Source organism: Thrips palmi, unplaced genomic scaffold, assembly GCF_012932325.1.
Source record: "Thrips palmi isolate BJ-2018 unplaced genomic scaffold, TpBJ-2018v1 HiC_scaffold_6, whole genome shotgun sequence".
NCBI classification, from domain to species: Eukaryota; Metazoa; Arthropoda; class Insecta; order Thysanoptera; family Thripidae; genus Thrips; species Thrips palmi.
Window position 1 is genome coordinate 1,759,609 of NW_023144633.1, and position 27,915 is coordinate 1,787,523.

At 48.5% G+C, this 27,915-nt stretch overlaps 6 protein-coding genes across 9 annotated transcripts; 3 read left to right on the forward strand and 3 right to left on the reverse strand.

The window, feature by feature from the left end:
• Window position 1: 1 nt before the first annotated feature.
• LOC117651621 (metalloendopeptidase OMA1, mitochondrial-like) lies at window positions 2-2,578 on the forward strand. Of its 3 annotated transcripts, none has more exons than XM_034395791.1 (8): window positions 2-124; window positions 462-968; window positions 1,053-1,192; window positions 1,291-1,470; window positions 1,552-1,659; window positions 1,739-1,939; window positions 2,045-2,221; window positions 2,324-2,578. In XM_034395791.1, the coding sequence occupies exons 2-8, from the start codon at window positions 515-517 to the stop codon at window positions 2,444-2,446; spliced, it is 1,383 nt and encodes a 460-aa protein (XP_034251682.1). In that variant the 5' UTR covers window positions 2-124; window positions 462-514; the 3' UTR covers window positions 2,447-2,578. The 3 variants fall into 3 exon arrangements, with proteins under 3 accessions (XP_034251682.1, XP_034251683.1, XP_034251684.1); XM_034395792.1 differs by lacking the exon at window positions 2-124 and adding an exon at window positions 139-305; XM_034395793.1 differs by lacking the exon at window positions 2-124 and adding an exon at window positions 377-397.
• Window positions 2,579-3,252: 674 nt separating this feature from the next.
• Window positions 3,253-6,971, forward strand: LOC117651630 (proteoglycan 4-like; the record flags this gene model as incomplete). Its single annotated transcript, XM_034395810.1, has 4 exons — window positions 3,253-3,402; window positions 4,845-5,077; window positions 5,158-5,457; window positions 5,557-6,971. Coding segments are annotated over 4 exons (1,647 nt in total), but the record flags the coding sequence as incomplete, so codon positions are not given.
• Window positions 6,814-9,125, reverse strand: LOC117651629 (protein singed wings 2). The gene is made up of 9 exons (XM_034395809.1): window positions 8,996-9,125; window positions 8,768-8,930; window positions 8,526-8,685; window positions 8,250-8,389; window positions 7,812-8,012; window positions 7,595-7,747; window positions 7,412-7,522; window positions 7,259-7,348; window positions 6,814-7,175 (listed from the first exon to the last, which is right to left on the reverse strand). The coding sequence occupies exons 1-9, from the start codon at window positions 9,043-9,045 to the stop codon at window positions 6,999-7,001; spliced, it is 1,245 nt and encodes a 414-aa protein (XP_034251700.1). The 5' UTR covers window positions 9,046-9,125; the 3' UTR covers window positions 6,814-6,998.
• Window positions 9,126-10,485: 1,360 nt separating this feature from the next.
• Window positions 10,486-12,160, reverse strand: LOC117651693. The gene is made up of 4 exons (XM_034395958.1): window positions 12,028-12,160; window positions 11,225-11,346; window positions 10,794-10,910; window positions 10,486-10,680 (listed from the first exon to the last, which is right to left on the reverse strand). Exons 2-4 carry the CDS (start codon window positions 11,316-11,318, stop codon window positions 10,589-10,591), a joined length of 303 nt encoding a protein of 100 aa, XP_034251849.1. The 5' UTR covers window positions 11,319-11,346; window positions 12,028-12,160; the 3' UTR covers window positions 10,486-10,588.
• Window positions 12,161-14,236: 2,076 nt separating this feature from the next.
• LOC117651737 (protein Lilipod) lies at window positions 14,237-24,629 on the reverse strand. 2 transcript variants are annotated; one of them, XM_034396042.1, is made up of 17 exons: window positions 24,458-24,629; window positions 19,882-20,085; window positions 19,602-19,799; window positions 19,366-19,525; window positions 18,964-19,274; window positions 18,694-18,869; window positions 18,376-18,594; window positions 18,181-18,289; window positions 18,012-18,104; window positions 17,653-17,933; window positions 17,291-17,567; window positions 16,946-17,209; window positions 16,696-16,862; window positions 16,411-16,620; window positions 16,131-16,326; window positions 15,807-16,037; window positions 14,237-15,723 (listed from the first exon to the last, which is right to left on the reverse strand). In XM_034396042.1, the coding sequence occupies exons 1-17, from the start codon at window positions 24,458-24,460 to the stop codon at window positions 15,622-15,624; spliced, it is 3,201 nt and encodes a 1,066-aa protein (XP_034251933.1). In that variant the 5' UTR covers window positions 24,461-24,629; the 3' UTR covers window positions 14,237-15,621. The 2 variants fall into 2 exon arrangements, with proteins under 2 accessions (XP_034251933.1, XP_034251934.1); XM_034396043.1 differs by lacking the exons at window positions 14,237-15,723; window positions 15,807-16,037; window positions 16,131-16,326; ... (11 more) ...; window positions 19,602-19,799; window positions 19,882-20,085 and adding an exon at window positions 20,859-24,324.
• Window positions 24,630-24,706: 77 nt separating this feature from the next.
• Window positions 24,707-27,758, forward strand: LOC117651740 (Golgi reassembly-stacking protein 2). The gene is made up of 7 exons (XM_034396047.1): window positions 24,707-24,893; window positions 25,237-25,317; window positions 25,434-25,637; window positions 25,759-25,976; window positions 26,063-26,519; window positions 26,598-26,892; window positions 26,965-27,758. The coding sequence occupies exons 1-7, from the start codon at window positions 24,831-24,833 to the stop codon at window positions 27,162-27,164; spliced, it is 1,518 nt and encodes a 505-aa protein (XP_034251938.1). The 5' UTR covers window positions 24,707-24,830; the 3' UTR covers window positions 27,165-27,758.
• The last annotated feature ends 157 nt before the right edge of the window (window positions 27,759-27,915 follow it).

Consider the following 27,915-nt stretch of genomic DNA (forward strand, 5'->3'; position numbering starts at 1 on the left):
ATCGTGCGAATATGCGGTCTGCAGCACAAAACACTATTCGCAGGAAAACAATGTTTGTGTGGCCAACTGTTGACATTTTATGTTGTCGGCAGGTTAGAGGTTGTTTCATTCAACGTAGCCATACGTTAGTATATTCTGTTGTCTAGTTTTTAACCGTTTGAATTCACCGGCATATTTTGCTTATGAGTGGAGACTGATATGCATCCTTTGAAGTATTCGAAGATTGCTTTTGAGTAGTGCTAGGGAACTGATACTACAAGATCCGTCTGCTTCAGTCATGTCATGTCTTCTTGCACGAAACAAATGTCCGTTTTGGTACCGTTTTTCACAACACCGGCAGAATGTCAGGAAATAATATTATGCAGCATAGATGACGGAAGTTTCACTCATTGCCCAAGTTCGTGCTATTTTTTAACTAAACAGCTTTTAGTTTCATAATCATTGTTTTCTATCTGTTTCAGATTCATGCAACCTTGGCACAACTTGTTATGATGTGACATTTTTGTGACATCTGATGATAATGGCCTTTTCCAAGTTGACACATTGTGTGTTTCGAAGCAAACCTGTATACAATGGGTTGGTCCAACTCATGTGTAAGCCTCTGCCGCCATCTAATTTAAGTATAGGTGGTCGCTCAAGACATGTCCACCTTAAATTAATCGCAAATAATTCTCCAAGACCAAAGGAAGTACTGAAAACCATCCACCCACATTACTTACGGCCATCACTTTTTCATGGGAATTTAACTTTAAAAGTTTGTCCTTCTAAATCACTGCGATGTCAACTTTTTCACACTACCGCACCTCAAAAGGCTATCCCTCCTTTAGTGTGGGTGGTGTTGAGACCTTTTGCAAATGTAGCAGCTGCTTTATTTGGTAGATTTTTTAGAAGGTTTTGGCAGAGGCTTCCACCAGAAAAAAGGGACAGAATAATTTTAAGTCTGAGAAAGCGCAGACGGACACTTCTAGGTATTGTCCTTGTCATTTTCCCATCTATTTTGTTAAGGTTTGAAATGCTCCTGAATTATTTTTTTTGTCAAATCTACATTTTAGGAATTTTTGGGACACTTTCACTTGGATTACTACTCTATGTGCTGGCTCACATAGAAGAAGTGCCTTACACAAAGCGACGTAGGTTCATATTGTTTTCTCGTCAAGATATGCGACACCTATGTGAGGAGGTCCAAAAAGAGGTATTATCAAGGATGAAAATGAGACTTTAGCTTTTTGTAACTTTGAGTAGAGTGAGACAGTATAGCTTGGTTTTTCACTGTATTTTTCTTTTTTTTAGATTTTGGAAAGTTACAAAGATGCCAATCTTCCTTACAACCATCCACTGTATCAACGGATTTACAAAGTAATGTATAGTCTTATGCAGGCAAATAAAGAAGAAATAGTAAATAGTGGAGTCTCTTCCTGGAACATTTATGTCATTGATGATCCTGATGTCAACAATGCCATGGTGCTCCCAGTAAGTAGAAAATTAAAATAAGCTATTTTTTTTCCTTTAGCAAAAGAAGTCTGAAATTAAATCTTATTTTTCTCCGCACAGAATGGCACAGTGTTCATTTTCACAGGAATCATAGACACATGCTCAAGTGATGATCAGTTGGGAACAATTCTTGCCCATGAAATTGCTCATGTTCTACTAAACCATCAGGTAATGCGAAACTTTTCCCTAGCTGATGTCGCTAACTATTTTCAAAAACTTATTTTATACCTTTTTTTTTAAATTTCAGGGTGAAACCATTAGTGAAGATCATATCTCCAGTATGTTGTTTGTTCTTCTGATCACTGCCATCTGGGCGGTGCTTCCAGATTTTGCAGCCTTCCTCTCCCACATGTTTGCCTCTCAGACAAAATCATTATTCATACAACTGCCTTTCAGTCGACTTATGGAATCTGAAGCTGATGCAGTAGGTCTGAATCTTGCTGCAAAGGTGGGCTTTTCATGAAAATAGATGAAAGTAAAAGCTTTAGACAAAACTCCCTTCTCACAAAATAATAAGTAATAATAATAAAAAAAATTCTAATGTTATTTGTAGGCTTGCTTGGATGTTCGCGAGGCCAGTGTCTTTTGGGCTAAAATGGCCTTGAGAGAGGAACTTGGTTGCGAGGAAAAACCTCTGGAACTGTTATCCTCTCACCCATCTCATGAATCTCGACAAAAAGCTATCGATGAACTGATTCCTGATGCTTTGAAACTGCGGGAATCCTGCAAGGTAAACCCATTGAACCCATTTCATGCAATTTTAGTCGGACACTCTCTTCCATCCTACATTCTATTTAAGTCGTTTGGCTTTATGTGTGTTTTTGTGTTTCAGTGTGGTGTCTTAAGCCGTTCAGACCCAAGATCACAATTTGTTCTTCATAAGAATTTCCTCAAAGACGCGCAGGCAAAAGGCTGTCTCTCATGCAGATCAATATTTTCTCCTTACAATGTTTAGTCTTGAAGTCTACAGGTTTTTCTTTCCACTTTACCTTCTGAAAATTCACCAAAATGTGCCTTTGTGTAGTTAAACAAGAGCCACTGTTAAATTGTTGATGAAATTTGTTAATAAATTTTACCGAAATTGTTACTTTGACCCTACATTATTTCAATTTCATGAAAACTAAAACAAATGAGGGCCGTGGGGAATGACCGAGCGCAGTCCCACCCACTATCCGAAACCACTCCGTCATGGGGATGGGGGCGATGGGGGCACTCGCGGGAGAGGTTTCCGAGAAAAGGTTGGGGACCCGCAAGGGACCGCGGGCGGCGCAGGGCAGGGCCGCACGGCACTGCGGTGACGGTGGCGAGCAGTGGCGAGGTGCTCGGAAACGGGAGCATTCCCTTGTGTTGCATTGGCGTGGCGCGGCGCGGCGTGCGCTGTTAGTGCGAGTGCCGGGCCGCAGTGCCCTGGCAGTGCCCTGGCAGTGCTCGGCCCAAGTGCTGTGCTGTGCCGGGCAGTGCCGCCAACTCAAATAGCGGGACTCGGTGCCGCCATGCCGCAGTGATGTGCGTTGCCATGGCGTTGCGGTGCGCGGCGCGCAGCAGCCAGAGCGCCTCGCCGCCGCCCCGCCAGGCCGTGCTCCAGCAGACTCCAGCCGCTCCAGCTCCAGCATCCAGTAGTGCAGGGACAGCCTGGCGCTCCGGTCGACTCCGCCACCTCCAGCCCTGCTCCGCGTCGCCCTCGCCCTCGCCTAGGCCGAGCTCGTCGAGATGGTGCTGCTGCTGCCCCGGCGCGACGCCGCCCTCCGCGCCGCCCTCGTCGTGGCCGTGGTGCTGGCCGCGGCGTCCCCCGGCGCCGCCAAGCCCGTGCGCTTCGACCAGCGGCAGAACGGCAGCCTCAACGTGCAGGTGGACCTCAAGGACCTCGAGGTGTACGCCATCGTGGAGGACGAGCAGCTCGAGGGCGCCATGGTGGGTACACGACGGGTTCGACTCATTTCGAAGGCACATCCCCATTTCCAGTCCTTGGTTCGCTTGTTTCGGTGTAGAAAGAGGAGCCCTTTGTGGACTCTGATCAGATTCATTCTTGCGCCCTGAATGCCCCCGAAGTTGACCAGGCGGCGGCCCTCCCTCCAATCGCGGCGGCCACCGCGGTTCGAACTTGGGCCTTCCGAGCAGGCCTTGTTCGGCGGTAACTCCGGGGAGCTCCGGGTAACGGCCCCGCGGCCCCCGCGGTAGCGCCGAGCGCTAAGCAGCGTTCGACGGGATAATGATCAGCAAGGGTCCAGCGCTGGAGTCTCCATCGTCACGACACGGCGCGGCCAGGCGCGGCAAGGCGCGGGACACCGTTTGAAAACCGCGCCCTCCTCTGTCTCTCTCGCTCTCGCTCATTATACGCACTGGCCGCCGGTAGTCTGATTCCGAACAGTCACTGCGTCTCTCTCGCACCGCCACTGGGCGGCCCGCGAGTGCGAGAGAGACAGGGCGACGACGGCACTGTTCGCAATCAGCCTGCTGCCTCTCCTCATTAGGAGGCCGTCCAAGGGCTGGGCGGCTGGAGTGCCGCGCTGATTGCAGTGTCGTGTCATGCTGCGTGTCTTCGGCGTCTTCCTTCACGCCAAGAGCCAGGGGCGTAGCCAGTGGCGTAGCCGGGGGTGGGATGGACTGCGCGTCGCGCTGCGGTCGCTTCGCGCTGCCCCATGGCCATGGCCCCCGCGGTCCTGGCCGACCACCTCGCCCACAGCTCCACTGCCTGGCCGGCCTGGCCGGGGCTCGAGTCCCCCGCGAGGACCGCACCGGGACCGCGACGCGTCCGAGTCGAGTCCCAGGCGGCAGAGGGAATGCCCGGGCGGCGCGCCGTCGCGGTGCGCGGTCGGGGCGCCTCGGACGCGGCCCTGGAATGCACGCCGTACCGGCCACACCGGCCGTACAGGGCGGCAGTAAATGTAGGGCGAACAGCTAGCATGCCGTTGAGCCGCCAACCGCCCACGCGGGGCACTTGAGGGCGCCGCCAAGCAGTCGCCAGTCAGCAGGCGGCCCGGCCCCGGCCTCACACGAGTTGGCAGTTGATGTGTCCGAGTCCGTTGCTCGGAGCCCCGCTGGAGGGAGGCTGAGGCTGTGCCAGTGCGGTGCCCCGCGCCGCCCCGCGCCGCCAAGCCGCCAAGCACTCGCAGGGACGTTGCCCTTTCCGCCCCGCCCCGCCGCGCTCTGCCCTCGGTAGGCCTTCGGTAGGCCTTCGGGACCTGCAGCCCACTCAGCTGGTGGGGGCGGTGCGACCTCATGGCACGCGGATTGACTTCCGCGGGCCTTCAGCGGGCAGCGGTTCCAAGTCGGACAAAGCGCGACGCCGCGTGAAAAGGATTGCTGCGCTTATGGTCCCTGACACCGTCTTGAACCTCCGTTTGCAGATCCAGGCGGCCCAGGCCGCTGAGACGGTCCGGCCGCGGCCCAACGCGGCCGTGGTCGAGTCCCTGGAGGTCCTGAAGGGGGCTGGCGGCGTGGTCGACGCCGCGCCTTCGCCGCCCCCGGCAGCCTCGGCCGCCGCGAACAGCCCATCGGCCAACGCGCCGCGCCGCCCCAACGACAAGCTGGCCTCCATCAAGCACAAGACGGGCGGGCTGCTGCCCCACGAGCGCAGCGACTCGGCGTCGTAAGTACACTGTAGCCTGTAGTACCTCAACTCGTGTCGTGATGTCAGCTGTACGAACGAGTCTTGCGGCTGTGCAGGGCGCTGGACTTGCCGCTGTGGGTCGCGGCTGCCCCCCGTGACGAGGAGCACGACGGCGACGGGCACGGCGGCGACGAGGAGCTTGAACCCAGGGCCACGACGGCCGTGGAGGCACGCGCCGCCCCTGCCCCCGCCGCCCCCACTGCCCCCGTGTCGGCCGGGGTGGGGCCCTCAGGGCGGCCGGCGCAGAGCCAGGGGGTGCGGCCGGTCGGCACCGTGTCCGTCGCGCACCTGCACTGCGGCCAGGGCTACTACCGCGACCAGAGCGGACGCTGCCGACGCTCCCGCCGGCCCCAGTCGTGAGTACCGCTCGCTGCCGCTAGCCGAGCCCCGCGTTCAAATCTCTGCGGCCCGTCGGCCCGGTCTCCCGGTTAAACTGCCACTTCTGCTCTGCGCAGGTCCAACACCCGCAAGCACCATCACCACCACGGCACCAGGAAGCACCGGCCGACAGTCAAGCCTGTGGCCCCCGCTGTGGCCCCCGCGCCGACACAGGCTCCAGAGCAGGCCAAGGACGCCGTCAAGGACGCCGCCAAGGTAGCGGTCAAGGAGCCCGCCGTCAAGGAAGCCGTGAAGGTAGCAGCGCCGAAGGACCCCGTTCCCAAGGACGCCGTCGTCAAAGCTCCCGTCAAGGAGGCCGTCAAGGAAGCCTCCAAGGACCCGATCAGTGGGGCCGCTAGCGAGGACGCCGTGCCCGCTGCCGCGCCCATCCCCGCGCCGTCTGTGTCCTCCGTCAAGACAGCTACCAGGGAGCCCGTCAAGGAGCCCGTCAAGACCCTCTCCAAGGACGCCGTCAAGGACTCCCTCAAAGAGGCCTCGAAGGAGCCAGTCCACGCCCACAAAGGCCACCCCGTCAAGCACGCCGCCGTCAAAGAGCCATCGAAGGACGCCGTCAAGGTGGTCGCGGTGAAGACGCCGATCTCCGTCCAGGACCGCATAGCGGCCAGCTTCAACAACAAGGCCAACATCAAGGAGGCCGCCAAGACGCCGGACGTGAAGCCCGCCGTCAAGGTGCCCGTCAAGCCGCAGCTCCACCGCCACAGCCAGCAGCAGCTGAAGCAGCAGCAGGCCAAGCAGCCGCTCAAGCCGGCGCCGGTGGCCGCCGTCAAGGACAAGGAGGCCGCCAAGGTGTCCGTGGCCCACCACCACAGCCACCACAGCCAGCACAGCGCGCACAAGATCACCGTCATCAAGGACGACAACAAGCCCCGAACGCCGCCGCCCGCTTCCAACAAACCGACCGGCAAGGTGCCCGCCCCCGTGCCTGTCCCCGCCCCCGCGGTTGTCACCGTCCCCGCGGTTGCCGCCGTCCCCGCACCTGCCGCCCCCGCTTCCCCCACGATCCCCGTGAAGAAAGCTTGAGCCGCCGAGACTGCGCCGAGTCGCAGGTCGCGTTCCCGTTCCCGCCGAGCACCCACGAGCCTGTAGGACTTGGCCTCAGAGACGAACGGGGCAGCGACAGCGCTCAGTAACTGAATGGCATGCCACCATGTTTACGATCTCAGAACAGCCAGAATGCAACGAAGAGACGGCGCCGCTCTCTTTGGCTGGACAAGTTCACAATGCTGCATTGAAGCAAGACTCTTAAACTTAGAATTTTACTTCTTGTTTTTAACAGGATCCATAGTTCAAACTTTGTCTGTTAGTTCGTTTTTGTGTCTGTTTCCACAAGTAGTGGTTTATTTATTTAATTTATTATTTTTACAATTATTTATTTTATTTACTTTACACAAGTTTTATGGTTTTGTAATGTTGAGTGTGTCGCGACTGAAAAAAGAAAAACAAGTTGAATAAAGTGCCTGTCTTACTTTTATGCGCTTGCACGGTGTCACGGTGTGGCCTAAGGGAGCTTGGTGGCGATCCAGGGCAGCCTGCCGTACTGGCGGTACTGCCAGTAGTCGTAGGACAGCTTGGCCAGCACCGCGAACAGCGAGGCCCCCAAAGCGCCGTTCAGCAAGTCCAGCGCAGTCACTTGGGGCTCCTCCCTGCACACTGCACTGCGGCTCAAGCCGTGGATCTGCGTCCAAAATAATAGGGACATTTTTTTAAAAATTAATTAATGGTTTTAGATGTGCGTTGGGTGTAGAATTTTGGCGTTACCTTTTTCATTGAGTTGTCGTCACCCTCCACCTCGGCGCACCGAATGTCGTCCCAGTCGGCGATGAGGGACTTGTACTTGGCGAGGAGTTCCTGCGGAAGGGGGAAACGACTCGGTGACTAGTGACTTGAGGGGCGGGAGAACTCCTCGCCTACCTGGAACGTCGGCATGAACTGGCAGTCGCAGAGCCACGGGTTCAGCCCCAGGTACACCCTGACGGCGTGCTCGTTCCTCTCCAGGGCGTTGTCCAGCGCGTACGTCGGCAACTGCAGATAAAAAGGAGTCCTTTTCGTTGTTTTCCACTACCCTTTTTTTAGAGGAATATGCGGGTTACGCACCTGCTGCAGCTTGTTGGCCCGGAGGCTGAGCACCCTGAAGTTAGTGAGCCACGGGGAGCCCTCCAGGTCGGCGATGGACTCGACCGCGTTGTTGTCGAGGTACACGTCGAGCACGCTGGCGTGCCTGTCCACCAGAGGCCGCACGCTGCTGATCTGCGAGAAGGGGGAGCAGCTGGAGAGAAAAGCCCGACAGCAGCCCCGCCACCGCGAGACCCACCTTGTTGCCGCGCAGCAGGAGCGTGGTGGTGTTGGCCGGCAGCGAGCCCGGCATGGCGCCGAGGCCGCGGTAGCTGCAGTTGACCGTGATGATGGGCACCAGCTCGCTGGCCTTGGCCGGGGCGTCGTTCCTGGCGTCCCGGACGAGGCGTGTCAGCTCGCACGAGCAGGCGTCGTCCGCGGGGCACTCGGCCGCCACGCGCTGCCCGACACAGAGCCGTCCGGGCGTCAGCCGGTCCACGCCGCCTGCGGGATGCAGGGTAGGCAGGCCCGCGAGACATCGACGTGGTGCGGGCCTGCCTACCCGCCAGGCTGGAAGCGCCTGCTGGCCGAGGAGGCCGGCCCGCACCACGCCGCTGTCTCGCGGGCCTGCCTACCCTGCATCCCGCAGGCGCCTTCCGCGGGCTGGACCGCCGAACGTCCAGCCGGCCTGCCTCACCTTGAGCAGGGCCATGACGGTCATGACGGGCCTCCTCGGGTGCAGCGCCGCGCCGCACTGCATGGCGTCCTCGTCCACCAGCGTGACGCTCCGCAGCTCCGTCAACCAGGCCAACGCCAAGGTGCAGCGCCAGGGGTTGCCTGCGAGGGCAGGGCCGCGGGGACTGAGCGCCGCGCGTGGGCGTGCGTACTTCCGTACTCGCTGCGGTCGCTACCCCACGCGCCAGACCGCCAGAACGCGCGCGGGGTAGCGCCGTGTTGACGTTCGCAGCGTTACCTCCCAACATGACCCTCCTGAGGCTGGGCGGGCGCAGCAGCGTGGCGCTCCCCAGCACGCTCAACTGGTTCCGGCTGATGTCCAGCACGCGCAGGCGGCGCAGCCCGGAGAACACGTCATCGCTCAGCCACGTCAAGCGCAGCCCGGACAACACCAGCTCCTGGGAAAGGAGTGCGCGTGAATAGAGCGAACCGGCATTGTGGGCAGGGCGACTGGCGAGGGCGACTGGCGACGGCACCTGCCTCGAGGTGGTCGTGGTAGGGGAAGTCCAGGACCTCCGTGACGTTGCTCTCCGTCACCTCGAGGCGGTGCAGGCGCGGGAAGCTGGTCAGCAAGGCCGGGTCCAAGGTGTCCTCCGGCCAGAAGCACAGCACCAGCGTCACGTTGGCCGTCTTCACCTTGTGGCTGCAACAGGCCGGCTGGCTTAACGCCTCGCGGTGCCCCTCCAAGCACGCCGCGGCCGCGCTCACCTCCGAGACCGCGACACCTTGTGCACGCCGCCGGAGCAGAAGACGTCCATCTTGTAGCCGTGCAGGCTCGACTCGCAGCGCGGCGGCCGGTGGTAGGCGTGGCGGCAGGGGTTGTGCTGGCCCCCCGGCGGCCCCGGCTGGTGGGGCGGTGGGTGGGAGGTGTTGCCGGCGGGGTGGCCGTCGAGGCGGACTGTGGTGGCGGGGGCGGGGGCTGTGACGGCGACCGTCGCCGCCGTGCTCGTCACCCTGGTCACCGTCACGCCGGCGTCCGTCTGCCGCCCCGCCCAGTCAGTGGTGGCGGGCGGTGACGTCCGTTCGACGGCCGAGGTCCGCGTCGACTCCGCCGGCGTGTTCTCGGTGGCGGCCGAGAGCAGGTCGCCGTCGACGGCGAGGGCCTCGCCGCTGGCCGCAGCCGAGACGAAGCCGCTCCACGGCAGCTGGCGCAGGCCGAGCAGGCCGGGGCCCAGACCCGACCGCACGACGGGCTGGGCCTCGCCCAGTGCCAGAGGCAGTCCTCGAAAGCCTCCGGACAGCACCGCGAGGAGCACCACTCGCAAGCCCATGCGTGAGCCCAGGCACCTGGCACACATTCAAATAGCAAATCCCGCGTGCCTAGAAACCTTCAATCGGCTTGCTCTTAAAGACGCGCCTTCCTGACTTGAACGATGGGTTTAAGTCGCTCTATGAACGTCTGTTGAAAAATGGGACGTTGAATTTTTTTTAGAAGTAAACTTTGCTCCGAGAACAGGCCGCGAACCACAAGAAGGATTTATGGGGATTATCACGAGTACACAAGCGGCTTCGCTGCATAAACGGAGTCGGTGTCGTCAAACAAGACACTGTTTCACACGTCCGACCGAGGGGGGAAATTTAATGAAATGGGAATTAACTTTGCCGGAAACGTCATAGCGGGCCAACCACAAGCCGTAAGCTGCCGCCGAAACTTGCTTTTTTGTTTCTTTCGGAGAACTCACTTTCTGGCGGGTGCTTCCATTGAGGTCCGTGCGGTGCGCCCCATGTCCGGCAACGGGCCTGGCTCATGAGCGAGCCATTCTAGTGTTGTTGGTGTTGTTGTCGTCGTCGGGGCGCTACCGGCCACCGCAGGCCGAGTAGGGAGCAGACCTCAGACCCTTGGTAAGGCTTACTCTCGGCACTCTCAGTGGGCCAGTGCGGAACGCTGCGGCTCGACTGTCGGGACTGTCGCGGGGAGGAGTAGGGCCCAGGCCCAGGCCCAGCTAATGGGCCAGGTGTGCCCCCAGCAGCAGGCTCATTGCGAGAGTCTTCGTCGTCGCTCTGTCGCTCTCGCACTCATGGCGTGTCCCGTGCAGGTGCGAGAGAGACAGCGACGAAAACGACTCTCGCAATCAGACCAGCCCAGGCCTCACCTGGGTGCGAACGCAGTGCTGACGCTGCTGGCGCGCTGGCGCCCTCCCCCAGCCTTCGGAAATTTGGCGTACAGGATGCACTGCCGCCAGCCACGGAGACACAAATTATTTCAAAGGTAGTTTTATTTCAACTTGAACTTAGTCTAATGGTGGGCGTGTGGTAAGTGGGGCGTGCGGGAGGCGGGTGCGAGCGGCGGAGGCGGCGTCACTAGTTCTTCTTGTACAGCGCCCTGGCGGTCTGCTGGCCGAAGGCGATCCCGGGGCTCGGCGCCGTGCTGACGTTCTCCGCGACCACGACGCCTGGAACGGAAGCGAGGTCAGTGTAGCGGCCAGTCGGTTCTCGAATCTCGATCGGAGCGACAACAAGAACGATGACGCGCTGACGGGCTGACGCGTCCACCGCGTCCACCTACCGGCCCCGTTGACGCACTGGCGCTGCACCGTGGCCATGCCATTGGCCATCTTGGTGCTGACCAGGCACAGCAGGCCGTCTCCGGGAGGACACCTCATGCCGTCGCAGTTGAGCGTACCTGCAAGACAGCATGGCGGCTTTGACATCAGTCGTCGCTGGTCAAAACACAACGCGCAGTGGGCCAGAAGACCGGTGGAGGCGGTCAAAATCCCGGACGTGTTTTGAGCTCCAGACTCGCTAAATGGGGCTCGCACCGAACGTGTGGCCCCACCAATGGATTGCTCTCCGAACGAGCAATCCATTGGTGGGGTCACACGTTCGGTTCGAGCCCCATTTAGCGACTCTGGAGCTCAAAACGCGTCTGGAGTTTCGGCCGCCTCCACCGGTCTCCTGGCACACTGTGCCCGCCCACTCTCTGGGTACTGTACCCACCGTCGGCGTCCGTGGTGATGACGGCGGGGGCCGCGGCGGACTCCCTGCAGACGGCCAGCGCGACAAGCAGCGCGACAGCGCAGGGCACCTTCATGGTTGTCGAGTAACCGGCCCGGCTGCAGCTGCAAAGAATGGGTGGCGCCCAGGGGGAAAAACTAAATTACGAACAGCACCTTCAAAAACGCCAATCACATCCGCGCGCGCGGGTGTGTGTGTGTGCGTTTGTGTGTGCGTGTGTGTGTGCGTGTCATTCAATAAGTCCCTTATCGGGGGCCGCGCGGTGACATGCCGCTATGCCGCCTCTGCGGGTCAAGGGCGCGCTGTGCGTTGGTGTCGCGTCGCCAGCCGATGCCAAAGATATTCCTCATATCCGAAGAGGGTAGGGGAAGGTCGCGGGCAGCCAGTCCCTGACCGCCTCGCCTCGCGCGGCCTAGATTCGAGTCACAACACCGTAAATTGCTCTTTTCCGACTCGAAAATCACGCGGCATGCGTAACTTTAGGCGCAGCTCGCGGTCATAGCGCATCCCCCCCCCCTCTCCTCCCCGAATACTCTTGCGTATGCCCGACACCCACTACCTGATGTCGTATGCAAAACCCCAAGACTCAAATAAGTCATTGATACCAGCAAAGACTTGAGTTACGCCGTAAAGCGCGACCGGCCCTTCGGAACACCCGATTTAAATAAAATACATACAGACGACTCAACGGTGGGTTGCAATCTTCCGTCAAACATTTGCTTTGGTTTGTGTTTCGGGGTAGAGAGTAGATTTCTGGCCGAGTGATGATTGATTGGTGGCCTCACCTGGTTCCACGGGTGATCGCTGCTAGTTTGTGGCGCCGCGCAGAAGGCTCGCGGATTGCGCGTGGAAGACGAAACTCGGACTGTTGCAGAGAACTCGCGCAAACCACTGTCCGTTTTGCCGCGCTAGACTATTTGCCTTCCATCCCATTCTATCCCCTTCCCCCTCCCCGCCACTTCCTTGTCTGTCGCTTCGCCACTCAACCGCTCAGCCCAACGCAGCCCGGAGAGCGGGCCAGCCGCCTACCGCTGAAGGCGGGTGGGTTGCCTACCCCAGCGGTTCTCAACCTTTCTCGGCTCGCGACCCCAAATTTGAAGCCAAAAATTTCCGCGACCCCCAGGAAAAATTTCGCGACCCCACGGGACCCCTCCTTTAACATGCCACGGCGTCTGATCCGAGGCGGGCATTTTGATCCCTCAACGGGCAGTTGGTCTTTGGACCTTCCTTTAGCATGCCTTTGTTACGGAGTGCAATTATCAGTCTTAGTTTGGGAGCAGTATTGTCTCAAAGTTGGCCAAAACGCTCAGAAATGTCTATGAAAAATCGTGTTTTGGGCTGATTTTAAGCAGCCACGGCGTCTGATCCGAGGCGGGCATTTTGCTCCCTCAACGGGCAACTGGTCTTTGGACCTTCCTTTAGCATGCCTTTGTTACGGAGTGCAATTATCAGTCTTAGTTTGGGAGCAGTATTGTCTCAAAGTTGGCCAAAACGCTCAGAAATGTCTATGAAAAATCGTGTTTTGGGCTGATTTTAAGCAGCCACTGCGTCTGATCCGAGGCGGGCATTTTGCTCCCTCAACGGGCAGTTGGTCTTTGGACCTTCCTTTAGCATGCCTTTGTTACGGAGTGCAATTATCAGTCTTAGTTTGAGAGCAGTATTGTCTCAAAGTTGGCCGAAACGCTCAGAAATGTCTATGAAAAATCGTGTTTTGGGCCGATTTTAAGCAGCCACTGCTTCTGATCCGAGGCGGGCATTTTGCTCCCTCAACGGGCAATTGGTCTTTGGACCTTCCTTTAGCATGCCTTTGTTACGGAGTGCGATTATCAGTCTTAGTTTGGGAGCAGTATTGTCTCAAAGTTGACCAAAATAGTCACAACGATTTTTCAAAGACACTTGCGACCGTTTTGATCGACTTTGAGACAATACTGCTCCCAAACTAAGACTGACAATCGCACTCCGTAACAAAGGCATGCTAAAGGAAGGTCCAAAGACCAACTGCCCGTTGAGGGAGCAAAATGCCCGCCTCGGATCAGAAGCAGTGGCTGCTTAAAATCGGCCCAAAACACGATTTTTCATAGACATTTCTGAGCGTTTCGGCCAACTTTGAGACAATACTGCTCCCAAACTAAGACTGATAATTGCACTCCGTAACAAAGGCATGCTAAAGGAAGGTCCAAAGACCAATTGCCCGTTGAGGGAGCAAAATGCCCGCCTCGGATCAGACGCAGTGGCTGCTTAAAATCGGCCCAAAACACGATTTTTCATAGACATTTCTGAGCGTTTCGGCCAACTTTGAGACAATACTGCTCCCAAACTAAGACTGATAATTGCACTCCGTAACAAAGGCATGCTAAAGGAAGGTCCAAAGACCGATTGCCCGTTGAGGGAGCAAAATGCCCGCCTCGGATCAGACGCAGTGGCTGCTTAAAATCGGCCCAAAACACGATTTTTCATAGACATTTCTGAGCGTTTCGGCCAACTTTGAGACAATACTGCTCCCAAACTAAGACTGATAATTGCACTCCGTAACAAAGGCATGCTAAAGGAAGGTCCAAAGACCGATTGCCCGTTGAGGGAGCAAAATGCCCGCCTCGGATCAGACGCAGTGGCTGCTTAAAATCGGCCTAAAACACGACCCCAGCATCGCCGCGACCCCTTAAAAAAATTTCGCGACCCCGCTTGGGGTCGCGACCCTAAGGTTGAGAACCACTGGCCTACCCTGTCAGGCGCCGCCGCTCCAGCTGAGTAGAAGATGGGAAAAGATTCTCCTTTTCGACCCAGGAACTCTGCGGCAAGCTGCTGGTCGGGTATACATTTCCAGTGTCCACGAAATCTGCCCGCCTTGCTCTCGGCTCGGGAGTGGCTGTCTAGCAGACCCTCCGTCCCGCGGCACACTCATGTGCGATTCCCGCCGGCCATACTTTCGGACCGAATTTTCGGTATTGAAAGGTAGGCGTGTGTGGAAGAGTGTGGAAGAATTAAAACTTTAGATTCGACGATATATTTTTATTACAAGACAACATACAAAATGTTCAAAAGTAAAAAAATCTACCAAAGAGGAAAACAGCACAAGGGACATTTTATAGGAAACTCTCTCCCTTTGTACCATATTATTTACAAAACACGAATTTGATAAATTATTGCCCAACAAAAACAGTTAAGATTCTAATCCACATCATTTCCTATGGATTCCATTCAGTAGAAAAAACTTTTAGGAGTGACTGGTTTCATTCACAATGATGTTAGAATCTTAGGAATTGAATGAAGCATTAAAACTAATACTGAATTCATTATTGATCATAACAGTCATGTAACAACAAACCAAAAACAGGTATTTTTATTCTGAGAAAAAAATTCATCAAAACCAACTAAGCTCTCAATCCTCCAGTGACCTGACTACTACCAGTTTGCCACCATTGTTGTGGTCCCTTCTATCAAGGCAAGAAAATTAAATAAATTATTGTCTCACCTTACATTAAAAAGAAAATGATAAAAACGCTCAAAGATTCTTTACAAACAGTCTCAGTTAATGAATAAATACATGTACAAAACTCCCGGTTAAATTTGTATTGCCTTACACCACTGAATATTGAATGTTCAGCCTTAAATCCATCAGAACTTGTTGTGACCTTAGAATGAGAGGCAAACTGGCAAACATTTTCAAACCACACTAATGCATAAGCCTGAATTATGAAGCTTTGGATTTAAAACTATGCAACATGGTCCAAAATTCATTAATAAATATGTGTATGGCAGACTTACCACTGGCAGACTATATGTTAATTGGAGTCAAGATCTGTAGTCATTTAATGAGATACAAAGAGATTGGAACAGCTCATTAATTTTATAATATGCAATAAGAATATTCCTGTTCATTGGCAGCTCCGCTCATTTCATTAATACTAACGACTGCAGAGCTGCAGTTAAACCTCTAAAGAAAGATTTTAACAGAACATGTTAAGCAACATTTGGCAGTTGAAGAGTTCATACAACGAACTGCCAAAAATCGCTCTATCTTTAACAACAATCATAAAATAAAATCATCAAAGACATAAATCAAGAGAGTCTAATAGCAAAGTTGGTAAATTTTGATGGAAGTACCATGATAGATTCTCTCGAGAGAATGTACAGTAGTAATACAATAAAATGGCACAGTAAAAAACGAATACAGAGTCAAAAATCACAGAAATCAGTATCATACAATTACATTTTAAGCAGTTCAGGAAATATGCCCCACTTCCATTAATTGAAATGATCCAACACACACTTGAAAGTGATTTTGACTGGATCCAATAAAAACAAAAACAAAAAAAAAAACAATAAAATTTTGAGCAGACTTGTTGAACTTGCAAGTAACTCGGTCGAGATGATGCTTTTCAAAGCTGAATACTGCCCGCAGGTAGAAACGAGTTGCAAAGTTTGTAACACCTCATATCATTAGTCAAACGAGAAACATTTTGTGTAAATGATGGCAAATCCTGGGGGGAACATAATTACTATTAACAACCATATTGCAAAAGCATAAAATTTGATTCACACATAAATGTTATGGAGGACTTACAGTGGAATTGTTGAAATTTCGAAGTAAAAGAACCCTTTGAGAGTCATCTAATCCTTCAGATGTTTGTAGAAACTCTGGCAGAAAGGATGAAAAAAAGAAACTAAAATCGACACTCGCCATGTTAAACACAGCAACAGCAATGTCTTCACTTAAGAGAGCGTGGGATTTGTTCACAAGTGTTTCTAAGAGCACCGACAAAAATCTTGGAAGCAGTCCCTCACAAAATTCAGCCTAAAGAACAAATTTCCAATGATTATGTTAGAGTGAATATAAAAACATAAATATCAACATGCAAATCAATAAACCTGTATAGGAGAAACATACCTTATGGTAGAGTTTCCATCGATTATTTAAAACTTCTAAATTATGCAGATTTTGACGAAAAACATTTATGTCAGACTGGAGCAGAGATTGGCCAAATGCATTCAGGATAGAAAGAAGTTCTGACTTGTGCTCAGACCTCACACTGGCATTTTGTAACTGACCAGAGTAAAAATATTGCCACTTGTGCAATAAAATGCTGAAAACGTACACAATGCAGGCTGGTAAACTCCTTAATTGCAAAACAGTAAAGGCATTTTACAGTTTTTAAAAAAGTCAATACCTAAATAGAAGTTGGAACAGAGCAGGCTTGATTGAAGGAGCTGGGTGATCCACAATAACTGGGTATATGTGATCCATACAAAGAGTTATGCTGGATGGAATGAAGTGTTTAAATGCCACACCTGGTTGTGTCACAATGAGTTGCAAAATATGAAGAAATTTTTCAACACCACCACATTTTTCTTGAAGCAAGCAAACAGAGAGCTGTTCCCTAAAATAGTGAGGCATTGGCAAGATTAATATAAATTGTTACCATTTATGAGACACAACTAAGAAATTTAAATACCTGGTGAAACATTCTAAGAATGTGTGAACTGCTTGTTGTGTAAATGTAGCACCAAGTTGGACTTGAAGAGTGCCAAATGAGGCCAGGAAAAAGTGTAAGACTTGTTCACTAACTTCAGCATCACTCACATAAGATGGGAATAAAATCAAGGACTGCTCCAGACATGTCTACAAGCAGAGAGGAAAGTTGTTTCCAGAAAAGCACTAGGGCAACAAGTACATCAAACTCCATATAGTAAATTCAATCATACCTGTAAAGATGAACACAGTAACTTCCTACCCCATGTATTTTCTGCTTGAGAGTTTTCTACAAGTTCTCCTAACTGTCGGAATGTTCGTGATATCACTGGTGCAGCCTCCTGTGCATTATGGGCTCCAGAAGTTGCCAATCTACGAAGATCAGAGGTCATTGCTTCCAAGAGCATGGACATCAGTTTATGCCTCTCTTCCCAACAATCCTCATTGCCAACAACAACCAATGCACTGCAGAGTGCTTGGCGAACAACACTTTGAGTCTGAAACAAATGTTTTCTCGTTAAAGAATACGGCAAAATTAAGGCAGCTTTATACCAGACGTACAAATGGATAGCACTCACAGACGATTGGAGGTGAGAGAGAGGATCACTGTAGAGGCTTCGTACTTGCTCCATATTCCACAGCTGACTGGACTTGACAGTCCCTGCCAGAGTAAGGAGGAGATGGGCAGCAGCGTGTTTGAGAGTTGAAGGCTCGTTATGGTCCTGGAGTAACGCCACAGTGGCTCGAACCATATCATTTATTAGACGATCAACGAGTGCATGATCAACTGAGCTTGCTTGCATCTGAGCAACCCAATGGCTCCACGCTTTTAAGGCTGCAAGGACTTGGGCATGTCTAGCAAAGCAAAACCACAATGTTAAAAATAGGTCATGAGTGAAATAACTATCATAAAAACAATGATTAAACCTCAATTACTTACACAAGTAATAAATTTCTTGAGATGGTGGAAGGAGAGAGAGACCAATGATGAGGTCGAAGCTTAGTTGCTAGTGCTGCCATGGCAACTAGACCCTGCACCAGCTGCTGAGCTTGCTGAATACCAGCCATGAAGCTCTCCCCGGTGAAATGAGGGCAAAACCGACCAATCGCCTGAGTTAATGACGCCAAATCTCGAACAGAATGCTGCAGGTCAGCATTTGTCACAACTTTTTCAGAGCATAAATGAGTGTATTCCGAGCACACTTCTTTCCATGGTTCAAGCTGAAAATATTAATCAACATGTTAAAATTACGTAAGTTAATAATAGAAAGCTCTTGAATAAGAAGTTTATGTGCTTACCACAAGAGCATAAATGTGAAGAGGTGCAAGCTCTGCTACTTTGGCAATGCTTTCTATACTCTCTCTCAGAAACCTTTGCCACTCTGTCTCACCCTGGAAGACCAATTTTCCAATTAGAATAAAAATTAAGAGAATTTAGGTTCTAATGAACTTTGAAGTAAGCACTTACATCATCATCCAGAGTTTCATCATCAAGGTTCAAAAGTTCATTTCTATTTTGACGAAATTGCATTTTCTTTAAAACTTGGCCGACCAGCAATACTAGGGCCTCTTGGTATCTGAAAGGGTGATTGAAGCATTAGAGCAATCATTTGCACAGTGAATGACTGATCACCCTAAGTCAGTATTGAGTTCGATACTAAACCTGGCATTGAGTTGACTGTTCTGACGTTGTTGAAGGTATTCTAAAAGCTGTTCCCAAATTTCAAGGCACTGGTAATAGCCATCTAAATGAGGCTGTTGAAAAGTGAAACGCAACAGCAGGGACAAAAGCTGGGACACTAGCCACTTCGGACTTTTCTCCAAACGATGTAGATGCTGACTTACAACTAATCTCAGGAAGTCCAGCAGCTTCTCAATAAGGCTGTGGGACAGGAATGAAGATAAGAGAAAAAAGTTTCCAAGGTTTGTTAAGAAACAGAAAAATGACAGAACAGAATTAGTCAAATTAATTTTAACTCACTCTTCCGAAAGATTCTCAATATGATTAATTAACTCATGACTTAACGCCAGAGCTTGTTCACAAAGTCCTAGTAGACTATCCTCCCATTCATTTGGGACACACTTTTTGTAAAATATTTCATTAATGGTTGCCATTGCCAAGGCACTTAAACTTGTGTCTGTATTACTAGCATGAACCTGTAAAACAAAACAAAACCAACAATTAACAATTCTAATTAATTAGAGTTTAAAAGTATCAGTCAGACAGGGCTAAGATAAAATTTGGCCTTACAGAGTGGTGAGCATGTATCCAGTAGAATATTGCGGATGTTAAGGCAGTTGAAACATGTTCGCCTAGGGGTGCCCATGAGAGAAGATGTGAGAGTGCCTCAAGAGCTAATCTAACAACCCCTGTGCTGCTTCCTCTTCCACCTGAAGATAGCATGCAGCTTAACAAAGAGCCGGGAGGCGATGCTGAGTGGGGCTGACCGTGGGTAGGGCTTGGGGGAGGTGTAGCGGTCACAGCAGGGGCTCCAACAGATCCAGTTGAACTACCTCTGCGATTAGCACTTCCCTCAGACTGCTGGGCTTCCTCAAGAACACCTGCGAAATAAAGAGGAAATGTGGTTTGCAAACAACAGGGTTGAGATTATCATCAAGAATAAAAGGGATAATAAAATTGAAGGTAGTCAACCTGTGAGGATGGCAAAGAGCTGAGGAACATATTGAAGAAGTAATCTACGCAGTTCTTCTCTTCGAGAAACACTTAAATCTTCCCTAGATGATATAAGCTCTTCAGAAGAGGTTTGAACAAAGACGAGGCCTAATGTAACTGTATCTGCATTTTGCAACAGCTGAAATAGTGAAACAAATGTGTAGTAGATAAAACTTAGGCAAATACTTTTCATCATTACCTTGATTAGCACTTACTTGGATAATATTTGTAAGAAAATCAGGATAAAAATGTGGCCAATCTAATCGAGCAACATCAACCACAAGCTTGACTAGTTTGTTTCTAACAAATGTTGCAACAGATGTATGCCTTTGCAATAATAATTGGTAGAGTGCTGTCCTTAGTTGAGCTCTTTCTTCCCAGGCTAAAGCTGACCATTGTTTGTTTATAACAGTCTGCAGAAAATAAAGTTGGTAGTGTTAAAGAGCTTCAATTTCAAGCAATCTGCAAAGTAGCACTTATCGCCACTATCCTTACCTCAATAGTAGTCAAACAGTACATGCAGACGTATGGATCGGCTGAATGAGCCAAAAAGTACAAGCAGTGTTGCCATGAACCATGCTGACTGCTAAATGCGTGGAGGACTTGCTCAATTTCATGTTTGCGTCCGTTACTGGTTTCATTTGAGAAAAACTCTTTCATAAGTCCTTCAAGGGCAGACAGAGATGCGGCATCCCCCGCCTACAAGAATCAATCAAGTAATGATTCTGAGTTAGATACCAAGCATAACTAAGATGACATATTTATGACATGGTTTTGTGATGCTTTAGTGAGACGAGCGTAAACAAGTTATCAAACTTAAGTCTTTCCTTATTTGCAAAGATAAGAAAACATTTTCCCCCCTCAATCAAAGTTTGATTTTGATTACATTAGGATGTTTCTGTGGTTGAAATGTGTTAAAGAAATTAATAGCTGATCAAATTCAAAGTGTGAGAAAAGAAAAATTTTTGCATAAGAGAGGAAAAAGACAATCCCTTGGCCAAAACTTTAACAGCACAAAACACGGAAGAACTTGCTTAATTGGGGTCAAAGTCAACTCAGACAAGGATAAAACTTTAAAGCATTTGCCGTCAAAGAAAGGCAAATGCGCAAAATGAAGGACACAGTAGTCCTCAGTCACAATTTTAAGACAAGGCCGCTTACTAATAAGAAATCTGAAACTTAATTTAGAGGGAAAAAACCATGCAATATTCAATTCTTTGAGGGCCTTTCTGAAACTGTCTAGTGAGCTACATAGTTTTAACACTCTTTAAGTCAGTCTGTTGAAAGCAAGAACAGCATGTTTTGTGAATTTGTGTAATTTAGCGAATGAATGTTATGGGTTAAATCTACATTTTATCAAACAGGAAACAGGGACAACAAATCCCTAGCCCTTTACATTTACACTCTAATTTCCCATGATGTTTGCAAATCAAAATTTAAGAAGAATGGGTTGAAAAAATGCAAAGCATCAATTTGATCTGTGTAAAATTTATTCAAAATCACATACAGTCTTTGATGGAAAGCAATGATGAGAGAGACTGGACTCCACGATCAATTAGGAGGTGTTTCAGAAAGGCTCTCAAGTTTTCCTAATAAAATAACATAAGTCATGACAAAAGAATTGTTGAAAGGTCAACAATTTTCCATCAGACTTTTATTGCAAATATTATACATAAGACTCATGTTTACCATAAACTAAGATTTGGTGGTATCAAATTTACATGAACCAAAATCCATCCCACTTGCAGTCTACAATAAAAACAAGTTCAAAACAAATACCATTGAATTCCAAAAGTTAGCATGTCTTCCATGACTTCCCACCGTAAGCATAGCTTGCAAAGCAGTGGCAAATCATACAATAAAGAAATGGTTTCAGACCATTTGAAGAATAGCAAGTTCAGGTTCTTCCTGTAATAAGGGTTACAGAAGAATCTTGGGTAGGACTCTGAGTGGATCCTAATGTGCCCTGGGCAATGTCCAAGGAAAATCATAAACTCTTAAATTTTAGGTACACAAATGCAATGCAAATAAACTAAAAAGAAAATGCTTCTTTAGCAAAACACTATCAAGTATTAAAGACAACATAGTGACACATGAGAGTATGACCTTCTTTATCACAGCTTTGATGTATTAAGATTTTTTGTCTTTACTAACAATAACACAAGGGGGAAAGCTAAAACACAAAGTCCAACTTTCAGACTCTGACAATATTCTCAAGCACATTACTTATCAAAATTAATGAAAATAGTGATCACATAGTACAATTCGTGCAAGTCAAGGGAAATTTAATAAAAGGGAGATGGTCATTTCAGCTATGTCATCAGCAGGTCCATGCTGAAATTTAACATAAATCAAGCATAAACCGGTAAATCAAATCAGTCTCATAAATTTGTGCTGATACAATGCTAGGTAGTGATCTGATCAGTACAAGTCAAAATCCCTAATGTGCAAGCAATGTTCCAAAGGAAAGAGGAAAATGCCAAGTCACATTAAATATTAGTACAAAAACAGAAAACTACATTGCATGTAAATGCAATAATGTGACTTATAGCACATGGCTCTTAGGGAAAACTTCAGAAATATTGCTGAAAAGTCCTTATCACTGCACAAAATATAATTGATAAGATTATAGCCACTAATCTACAGCCTGTTAAATACAAATAAGAGGGTGGGAATATGCAATGAAGGAAACATAATGACTAGACTGAACTGGCATTGTGCAGAGATGAGTTCGATTAGAACCTCTAAAATTACGTGAGCATTTCCTGTTAACATAGGTAGTTACCAATATAGTAATAAACAAAAGGGAAATTTACACAAAGAAAAATGCTGAGATGAAAAATAAGTTACGTATCCTAGAGGAAGTGAAAGATAAAGTATATCGACTCAAACACAGGAGAAGTTACAAACACAGTCAAGACCAAACATCAGTGTTTCAAAGGACAATGTACATATTTATACAACTAGAGTGGTTATGATGTTATTTAATACTGAATTAGTTACAAATTGTTTTGAAAGCACAGAAACAAAATCAAAACATACCTAGAGTATATAACGGTACAGCACTCATAACTAGATCTTTGTCGCTTACAACTGAACAAGACAAAAAAAGAACTAGATCTTTGTGAATATTCATAAGATGGGAAATATGGCCCACATATGCAATTCACTCATTAGCCGATACACAATTGAAAATTTAACCTAAATACATACATGACTTCTAATCTTCTTTAGTGGGTGAAGTTTGAGCTTTGGTACCTTTCTTGGAGGCCGATGCTTCAAATATTGTTGCAAAAAAGCTCCGGAATCTGGCATACAACTCCTTTCTTACAGTTATTGTAAATTTGTTCATTAGACACAAAGTGGCTGCTGAAGCAAAGGCTATATTGTATAATAACACAATCTTGAAATTTCCAAGCCACTCAATTCTTCCAAAATCACCCAATAAGTCAAAGTTTGTAATTCCTAATATTCTTGAAAGCACTGGTAGAGCTGAACTCAACACAAGCAGCATACAGCAATTAGCTATGACGTGAGTTAATGTAGTTTCCTTTAACTTTGGTCTCACTCGAGACAACAAGGGCAAAGTGTACAAACCTATGGAAGATGTAGCAAATAGGTACAGTATCAAAACAATCTCAAGCGCAGCACCAAATGGCCCAAGCATTGACAAAGAGGTGATGCCCAGCGTAAACTGACGAGTGCTCAAGGGAAGAGCCTTCATACCAATGAGAAGTTCCAAGGTGTTCTGTACCACCATTAGAACAGCAATGCAAGTTAATGCAATGAGCAGTATCATTGCCACAGGATACACCAAGTTCCTCTGCAGCCAAGATGTACTTCTTTGCTTGTCAACAAGTTTGCGTTTCTCCTCCACAGTCCTTATTTTTTTCTCAAGAACTGACACTAAATCTTTTTTCTTGATATTGCTTTCTGAAGACTGATTAATGAAAGACTCAGACATGTCTACTGGCATTACCATTGGAGGGGGGCAGAGAGTGGCATTGTCAGATTCCTTCACTTGCTTCAGACGCCGCCGCAGACATTCTTCTTCCAGTTGTGCAACTGAAAACTCTTCATTCAAGTCTCGGAGAAATTGAGGTTTCACAAGGAACAAGCTTACCACTCCAAATAACCTTCCAAAGCCAAGAGGAGTACAGATCAGCAACATGAGGACACCCAAGAAAGAAACACATGAATACAAGAAGGGGAGATAATAGGACCACAGGTTCAGTAGGGTCTGAATACTAGACTTGTCTTTATCAAGTAGAGCTGATATGATATAGGTAATGCCTAACACAACAATACCCAGTAAAAATAAAACAACAACAGTCTCATACACTCTCCCCATCAAGCCCTTACGGCTTCCAGCAAAACCTTCAGATTCGGTAAATAGATATGCAAATGGAAGTAGCACAAAAAGGGACAGATTGGAAAACAGGAATACATGATTCCAAAGTCCTTGAATAAGGGAGCTATTGAGCCACTTAACATAATAACTATTAGGGTAAATAATGAGGACTTCATTACTAGCAATAGAAATCGGAAGCAATAGGGCAGCTCCTACTGAAACAGCCAATGAGAAGGTACATAGCCAAAGACTGATCCGGTAAACCATGGCTTCATCTTCATCGGAGGACAAATATTCTTCCCTGTCTCTTCGTCGAAATCTTCCAATGAGGGTGTAACTAGACAAGTACAGTAGAAGAAACAACAGCATAAATATTATGTTTTCTCTCACTGTGTTGTGAAAAATTTGTTCCTGTAAATTGGGTTCTTCCTCCATCTTCAGTCTTCAATGAGGAATCAGGAGGTAACATGGACTGGTGGCAACCCCAGAGTGTGCACTATAACCTCACGTCCCGGAGTCCCCGAGCCCAAAAAACTTGGTTTGCTCTTCAGTGAAGTTGGAAACCAGTTGGATAAATCTCCAGAACACTGAAATGTCACACTGATTTTCAGAATACTGACACACTTGTACCACAGAAGATGGCCACTTGTGGAAGCACGGCTGAGAGGTAGGCTGAGGACGCAAACTATCGGTAACTACGACTCAGTTTTAGGATCTTACCATGGTATCAATGGTTTATCGACCGCATTAGCGCCTTAATTCCCGCATGTTACTTTTTTCTCTTTACTGGCGTGCAAACGAAACGAGAAACGAGACGTTAGCTCATCGGACTTTCTGCTTCTTTAATTGCTCTTGTTTCTATGCACTCGCTGGGCAACTGCGGGGGTGAAGGGGTGGGTGAGGGCGAGGGGGTGCGAAAGGGTTACGTTCGAGGTCCTTCGAGTTCGAGCTATCGAATTGAAAAATGACAGCTGACAGCTGACGTAAGGAAAGAAGAAGACAAATGCGCCACGTAGAGGATTTGTTGCTGTCTACAGCTTTCGCCGTGAAAACACAAACTTTAGTGAACTTGTTTCAAATTTGAAGTGTTGAAATGGGTAACGGGCCTAGCGTAGAAATACCAGGTGGAGGCACCGAAGGATATCACGTTCTACGGGTAAAAATCTTGTTTCATACTGCCTGTCCTCTTTCCGGGCGGTGTTTTGTGTCATGTAGCAGAAACATTTGTCATTTTGTCATTCTTCGTGTATTTTTGATATTTCTTATTTAAAGGAATGCTCCGGTTCGTTCTCTCTTATACTATTTAACCCCCAAGTGCTAAATTGGTCCCCTGTTCGTGTCTTTAAGTGTTGGTACTATAACCTGCAATTGTCATAATTAGTTCATACATCCCACATCTCGACCGGCCCATCCCTTTAACTAATGAGAAATTTGATCAGCTTCAACAACTGTCACATACTCTTTTCTTTTGTTCATACCACGTTTTATACTGTTTCTAGGTACAAGATGGTTCACCAGGACAGAGAGCTGGGTTAGAAGCTTTTTTCGATTTTATTGTTGCCATTAATAAACAAAGACTGGTAAGGTCCCATACTTTTAAGTTTGGACAATTTTTATATCTTATACAATCTTTTGGTTTGGTTAAAATTAGCATACTGATCATTTAATAAATCCATTTACTTTTCTCTTGCCAAAGGACCAAGACAATGACACACTTAAAGAACTCCTGAAGTCCAATGTTGATAAGGAAGTTCAAGTAACTGTGTACAGTAGCAAAACACAACAAGTTCGTCAAGTAACCATAATTCCAAGTACCTCATGGGGAGGCCAGGGTCTGCTTGGTGTGTCTATAAGATTTTGCTCTTTCGAAGGTTCTAACGAAAACATTTGGCACATTCTGGTATGTATCCTTTATGCTGTCTCCTAAATATTAGTTTCTTGTACATGCTGTAACTGCAAATTAAATTTGCATTCCTAACATGCATGCAAAGTCCTAACTTAACTGTTGATGATTTATCCAGGAAGTCCATCCATCATCCCCCGCCGATTTAGCTGGTCTACGGCCATTCACGGATTATATCATTGGTGCTGACTCCATCCTGCATGAAAGTGAAGATCTATTTTCATTTATTGAGGCACATGAAGGCAGAGCTCTGAAGTTGTATGTTTACAATACCGATGAAGATTCATGTAGGGAGGTGACAATCACACCCAATTCCAGCTGGGGGGGTGAAGGCAGGTTGGTATCCAATTTCCATTAGTGAATGAAGCAGCACTGCGATCAAGGCATGTTTCATGTTATACGACCTTAATTTTCTTTTCCAGCCTGGGATGCGGTATTGGATATGGTTATCTTCATCGGATACCAATCAGAAACAATATGGAGCAGATGAAACCACCTGCAGCTGCTCAAACTCCTGCTTCCTCATCCAAATCCACTTCAGTGGCAGCTGGTGCTTATGTTCCTCCCGCCACTGGAAGTGCCTATGTGCCTCCAGCAGCAGTGGGCGCTTATGTTCCTCCAGCAACAGTAGGCACTTATGTGCCCGCTGCAGCAGGCAGCTATGCCCCTGCAGCATCAGTGGGCACCGATGCCTATGTCCCTCCGACATCAGAAGTGGTTCCTGATGGTTCTTTGGTGCAGCCTGGTCTCCCAGCTCAGTCAGTCTCACCACCTTCAGTTCCTATGTATCCCACAGCCCCCTCTCCCGCCTCTCAAGCTTTTCCATCTTCTGTTCCCTCAATGCCAGTGCCTTACAGTTCTGCAGTACCCACTTCCATGGTTTGTATCTGAATTGTGTCCTTTTGTGTGGCCAAGGTTGGTATGATTTTATGGTGCTTATGAACTTCTGTCTTTCAGACTGGAATGAGCGCACAAATGGCTGGTTTGACAGTGAGTGGCCAAGATACATTCATGACTAGTGTGCCAGCTCAGTCCATTTCAACCTCTGTTGTTGGAATGCCCCAGCCCCATCCTTCTACTGTAGGCGGCACAACAACACTTGGCTATTCCCAGCCCATATCTTCACAAGGTTACGGCTACCAGAGTTACCCTGCCTTCAGCTCATCTAGCAATCCAGGGCAGTATTTCCCCAGCACTCATGGTGTCATGGATTCCACTGGGCTGCCCAACCGATCATCGCCTGCCAGTTCTAGTAAGCTTCACTGAATGATTTTGTCTTTAGCTATCATGTTGTTTGTGCTCATTGCATGTATTTCCATTTCAGTGAATGTAAGCCAACCACCATCTATCCCTGGTATGCCCCTGACAACACCCCTGAGCTTGCCTGGTATGCCACCAATCACAGTCTCAGCCTCGGTTCCGTTCACGACTCTTGAAGGCTTGCACTTAGCTCAACAGCAGCAGCAGCCATCGCAGCAGCCTCAACCGCAGCAACCACCTTTCAGTGTTTCTGTCGGCCAGTAATGACACAATAGTTTCCCCTGATCATATCCCTTGACTATAGTTGAAGTTGATGTAATGGGGCCTATAATAATTATGGACTGTTGTTGCATTGTTTTTACTAAAACCATTTGTATCAAGTCTATCCACCAACCTTCAGTTGTTGTTCATTTCTTCTTTTTTACTATTGGAAGTTTAAGGAATTTTTGTTGTTTCATTTAACTGTCAATCAGTGGAAATTTGTCTTAATGTTCTATCTTGTCTTTAATCAGGAAGAAAATTGTGTAAATACTTTTTTTGGCATATTCCTGAGGTCTCAAAAAATGAAGTGTCAGACCTATCTTTTATCTAATATACTTGCATAATTTTTGGTCGTGAAGAAATGTTTTTCTTGGTGTGATGGTTTGGGAGTGGTTTTGAAGAACCAATTTTTTGTTTGGTTTTGTTTTGCCTGTGTTGCATTGTTTCTGTTTCTTTTGTTATTCTTTGGTTATGATTTGTTTCAATTGTAAAGGTGGATTCAAGACGCTGGGGCTAGCTCAGTGAGCTTCTCCACTAAGGCATCATTGAGTGTGAATGCACCCTTACAATTATTAATGATTGCTACAATATCCAGAGCTTTCTCATTCATGTTGAAGCAGACCTTTTTAATTTCTACTCATTGTTATTTTTAAATGCTCATCACATTTTAATCACTCTGTTTCAATCATTATACTCTTGTGCTTTAGAATGGACTTTGCATGTACAACTAAATATTGTCAAATATATTGTTTTG

Bases quoted from the DNA above. Each gene is read 5' to 3' on its own strand.
- LOC117651621 (XM_034395791.1), top strand. From the start codon at position 515: ATGATAATGGCCTTTTCCAAGTTGACACATTGTGTGTTTCGAAGCAAA. The intron at 1,471-1,551 runs GTAAGTAGAAAA...TTCTCCGCACAG, and splicing joins ACAATGCCATGGTGCTCCCA to AATGGCACAGTGTTCATTTT. The intron at 1,660-1,738 runs GTAATGCGAAAC...TTTAAATTTCAG, and splicing joins ATGTTCTACTAAACCATCAG to GGTGAAACCATTAGTGAAGA.
- LOC117651629 (XM_034395809.1), bottom strand. From the start codon at position 9,045: ATGGACGTCTTCTGCTCCGGCGGCGTGCACAAGGTGTCGCGGTCTCGG. The intron at 8,013-8,249 runs GTGAGGCAGGCC...TGTGTCGGGCAG, and splicing joins CCGTCATGGCCCTGCTCAAG to CGCGTGGCGGCCGAGTGCCC. The intron at 7,176-7,258 runs GTAACGCCAAAA...TTTTGGACGCAG, and splicing joins ACGACAACTCAATGAAAAAG to ATCCACGGCTTGAGCCGCAG.
- LOC117651693 (XM_034395958.1), bottom strand. From the start codon at position 11,318: ATGAAGGTGCCCTGCGCTGTCGCGCTGCTTGTCGCGCTGGCCGTCTGC. The intron at 10,911-11,224 runs GTGGGTACAGTA...GCTGTCTTGCAG, and splicing joins CATCACCACGGACGCCGACG to GTACGCTCAACTGCGACGGC. The intron at 10,681-10,793 runs GTAGGTGGACGC...CTTCCGTTCCAG, and splicing joins CCAGTGCGTCAACGGGGCCG to GCGTCGTGGTCGCGGAGAAC.
- LOC117651737 (XM_034396042.1), bottom strand. The intron at 19,526-19,601 runs GTAAGTGCTAAT...TCACTATTTCAG, and splicing joins TTCTTACAAATATTATCCAA to CTGTTGCAAAATGCAGATAC. The intron at 16,863-16,945 runs GTATGATTGAAT...CTCTGCTTGTAG, and splicing joins TACTGTGTTCATCTTTACAG to ACATGTCTGGAGCAGTCCTT.
- LOC117651740 (XM_034396047.1), top strand. From the start codon at position 24,831: ATGGGTAACGGGCCTAGCGTAGAAATACCAGGTGGAGGCACCGAAGGA. The intron at 26,520-26,597 runs GTTTGTATCTGA...TCTGTCTTTCAG, and splicing joins CTGCAGTACCCACTTCCATG to ACTGGAATGAGCGCACAAAT. The intron at 26,893-26,964 runs GTAAGCTTCACT...TTTCCATTTCAG, and splicing joins ATCATCGCCTGCCAGTTCTA to TGAATGTAAGCCAACCACCA.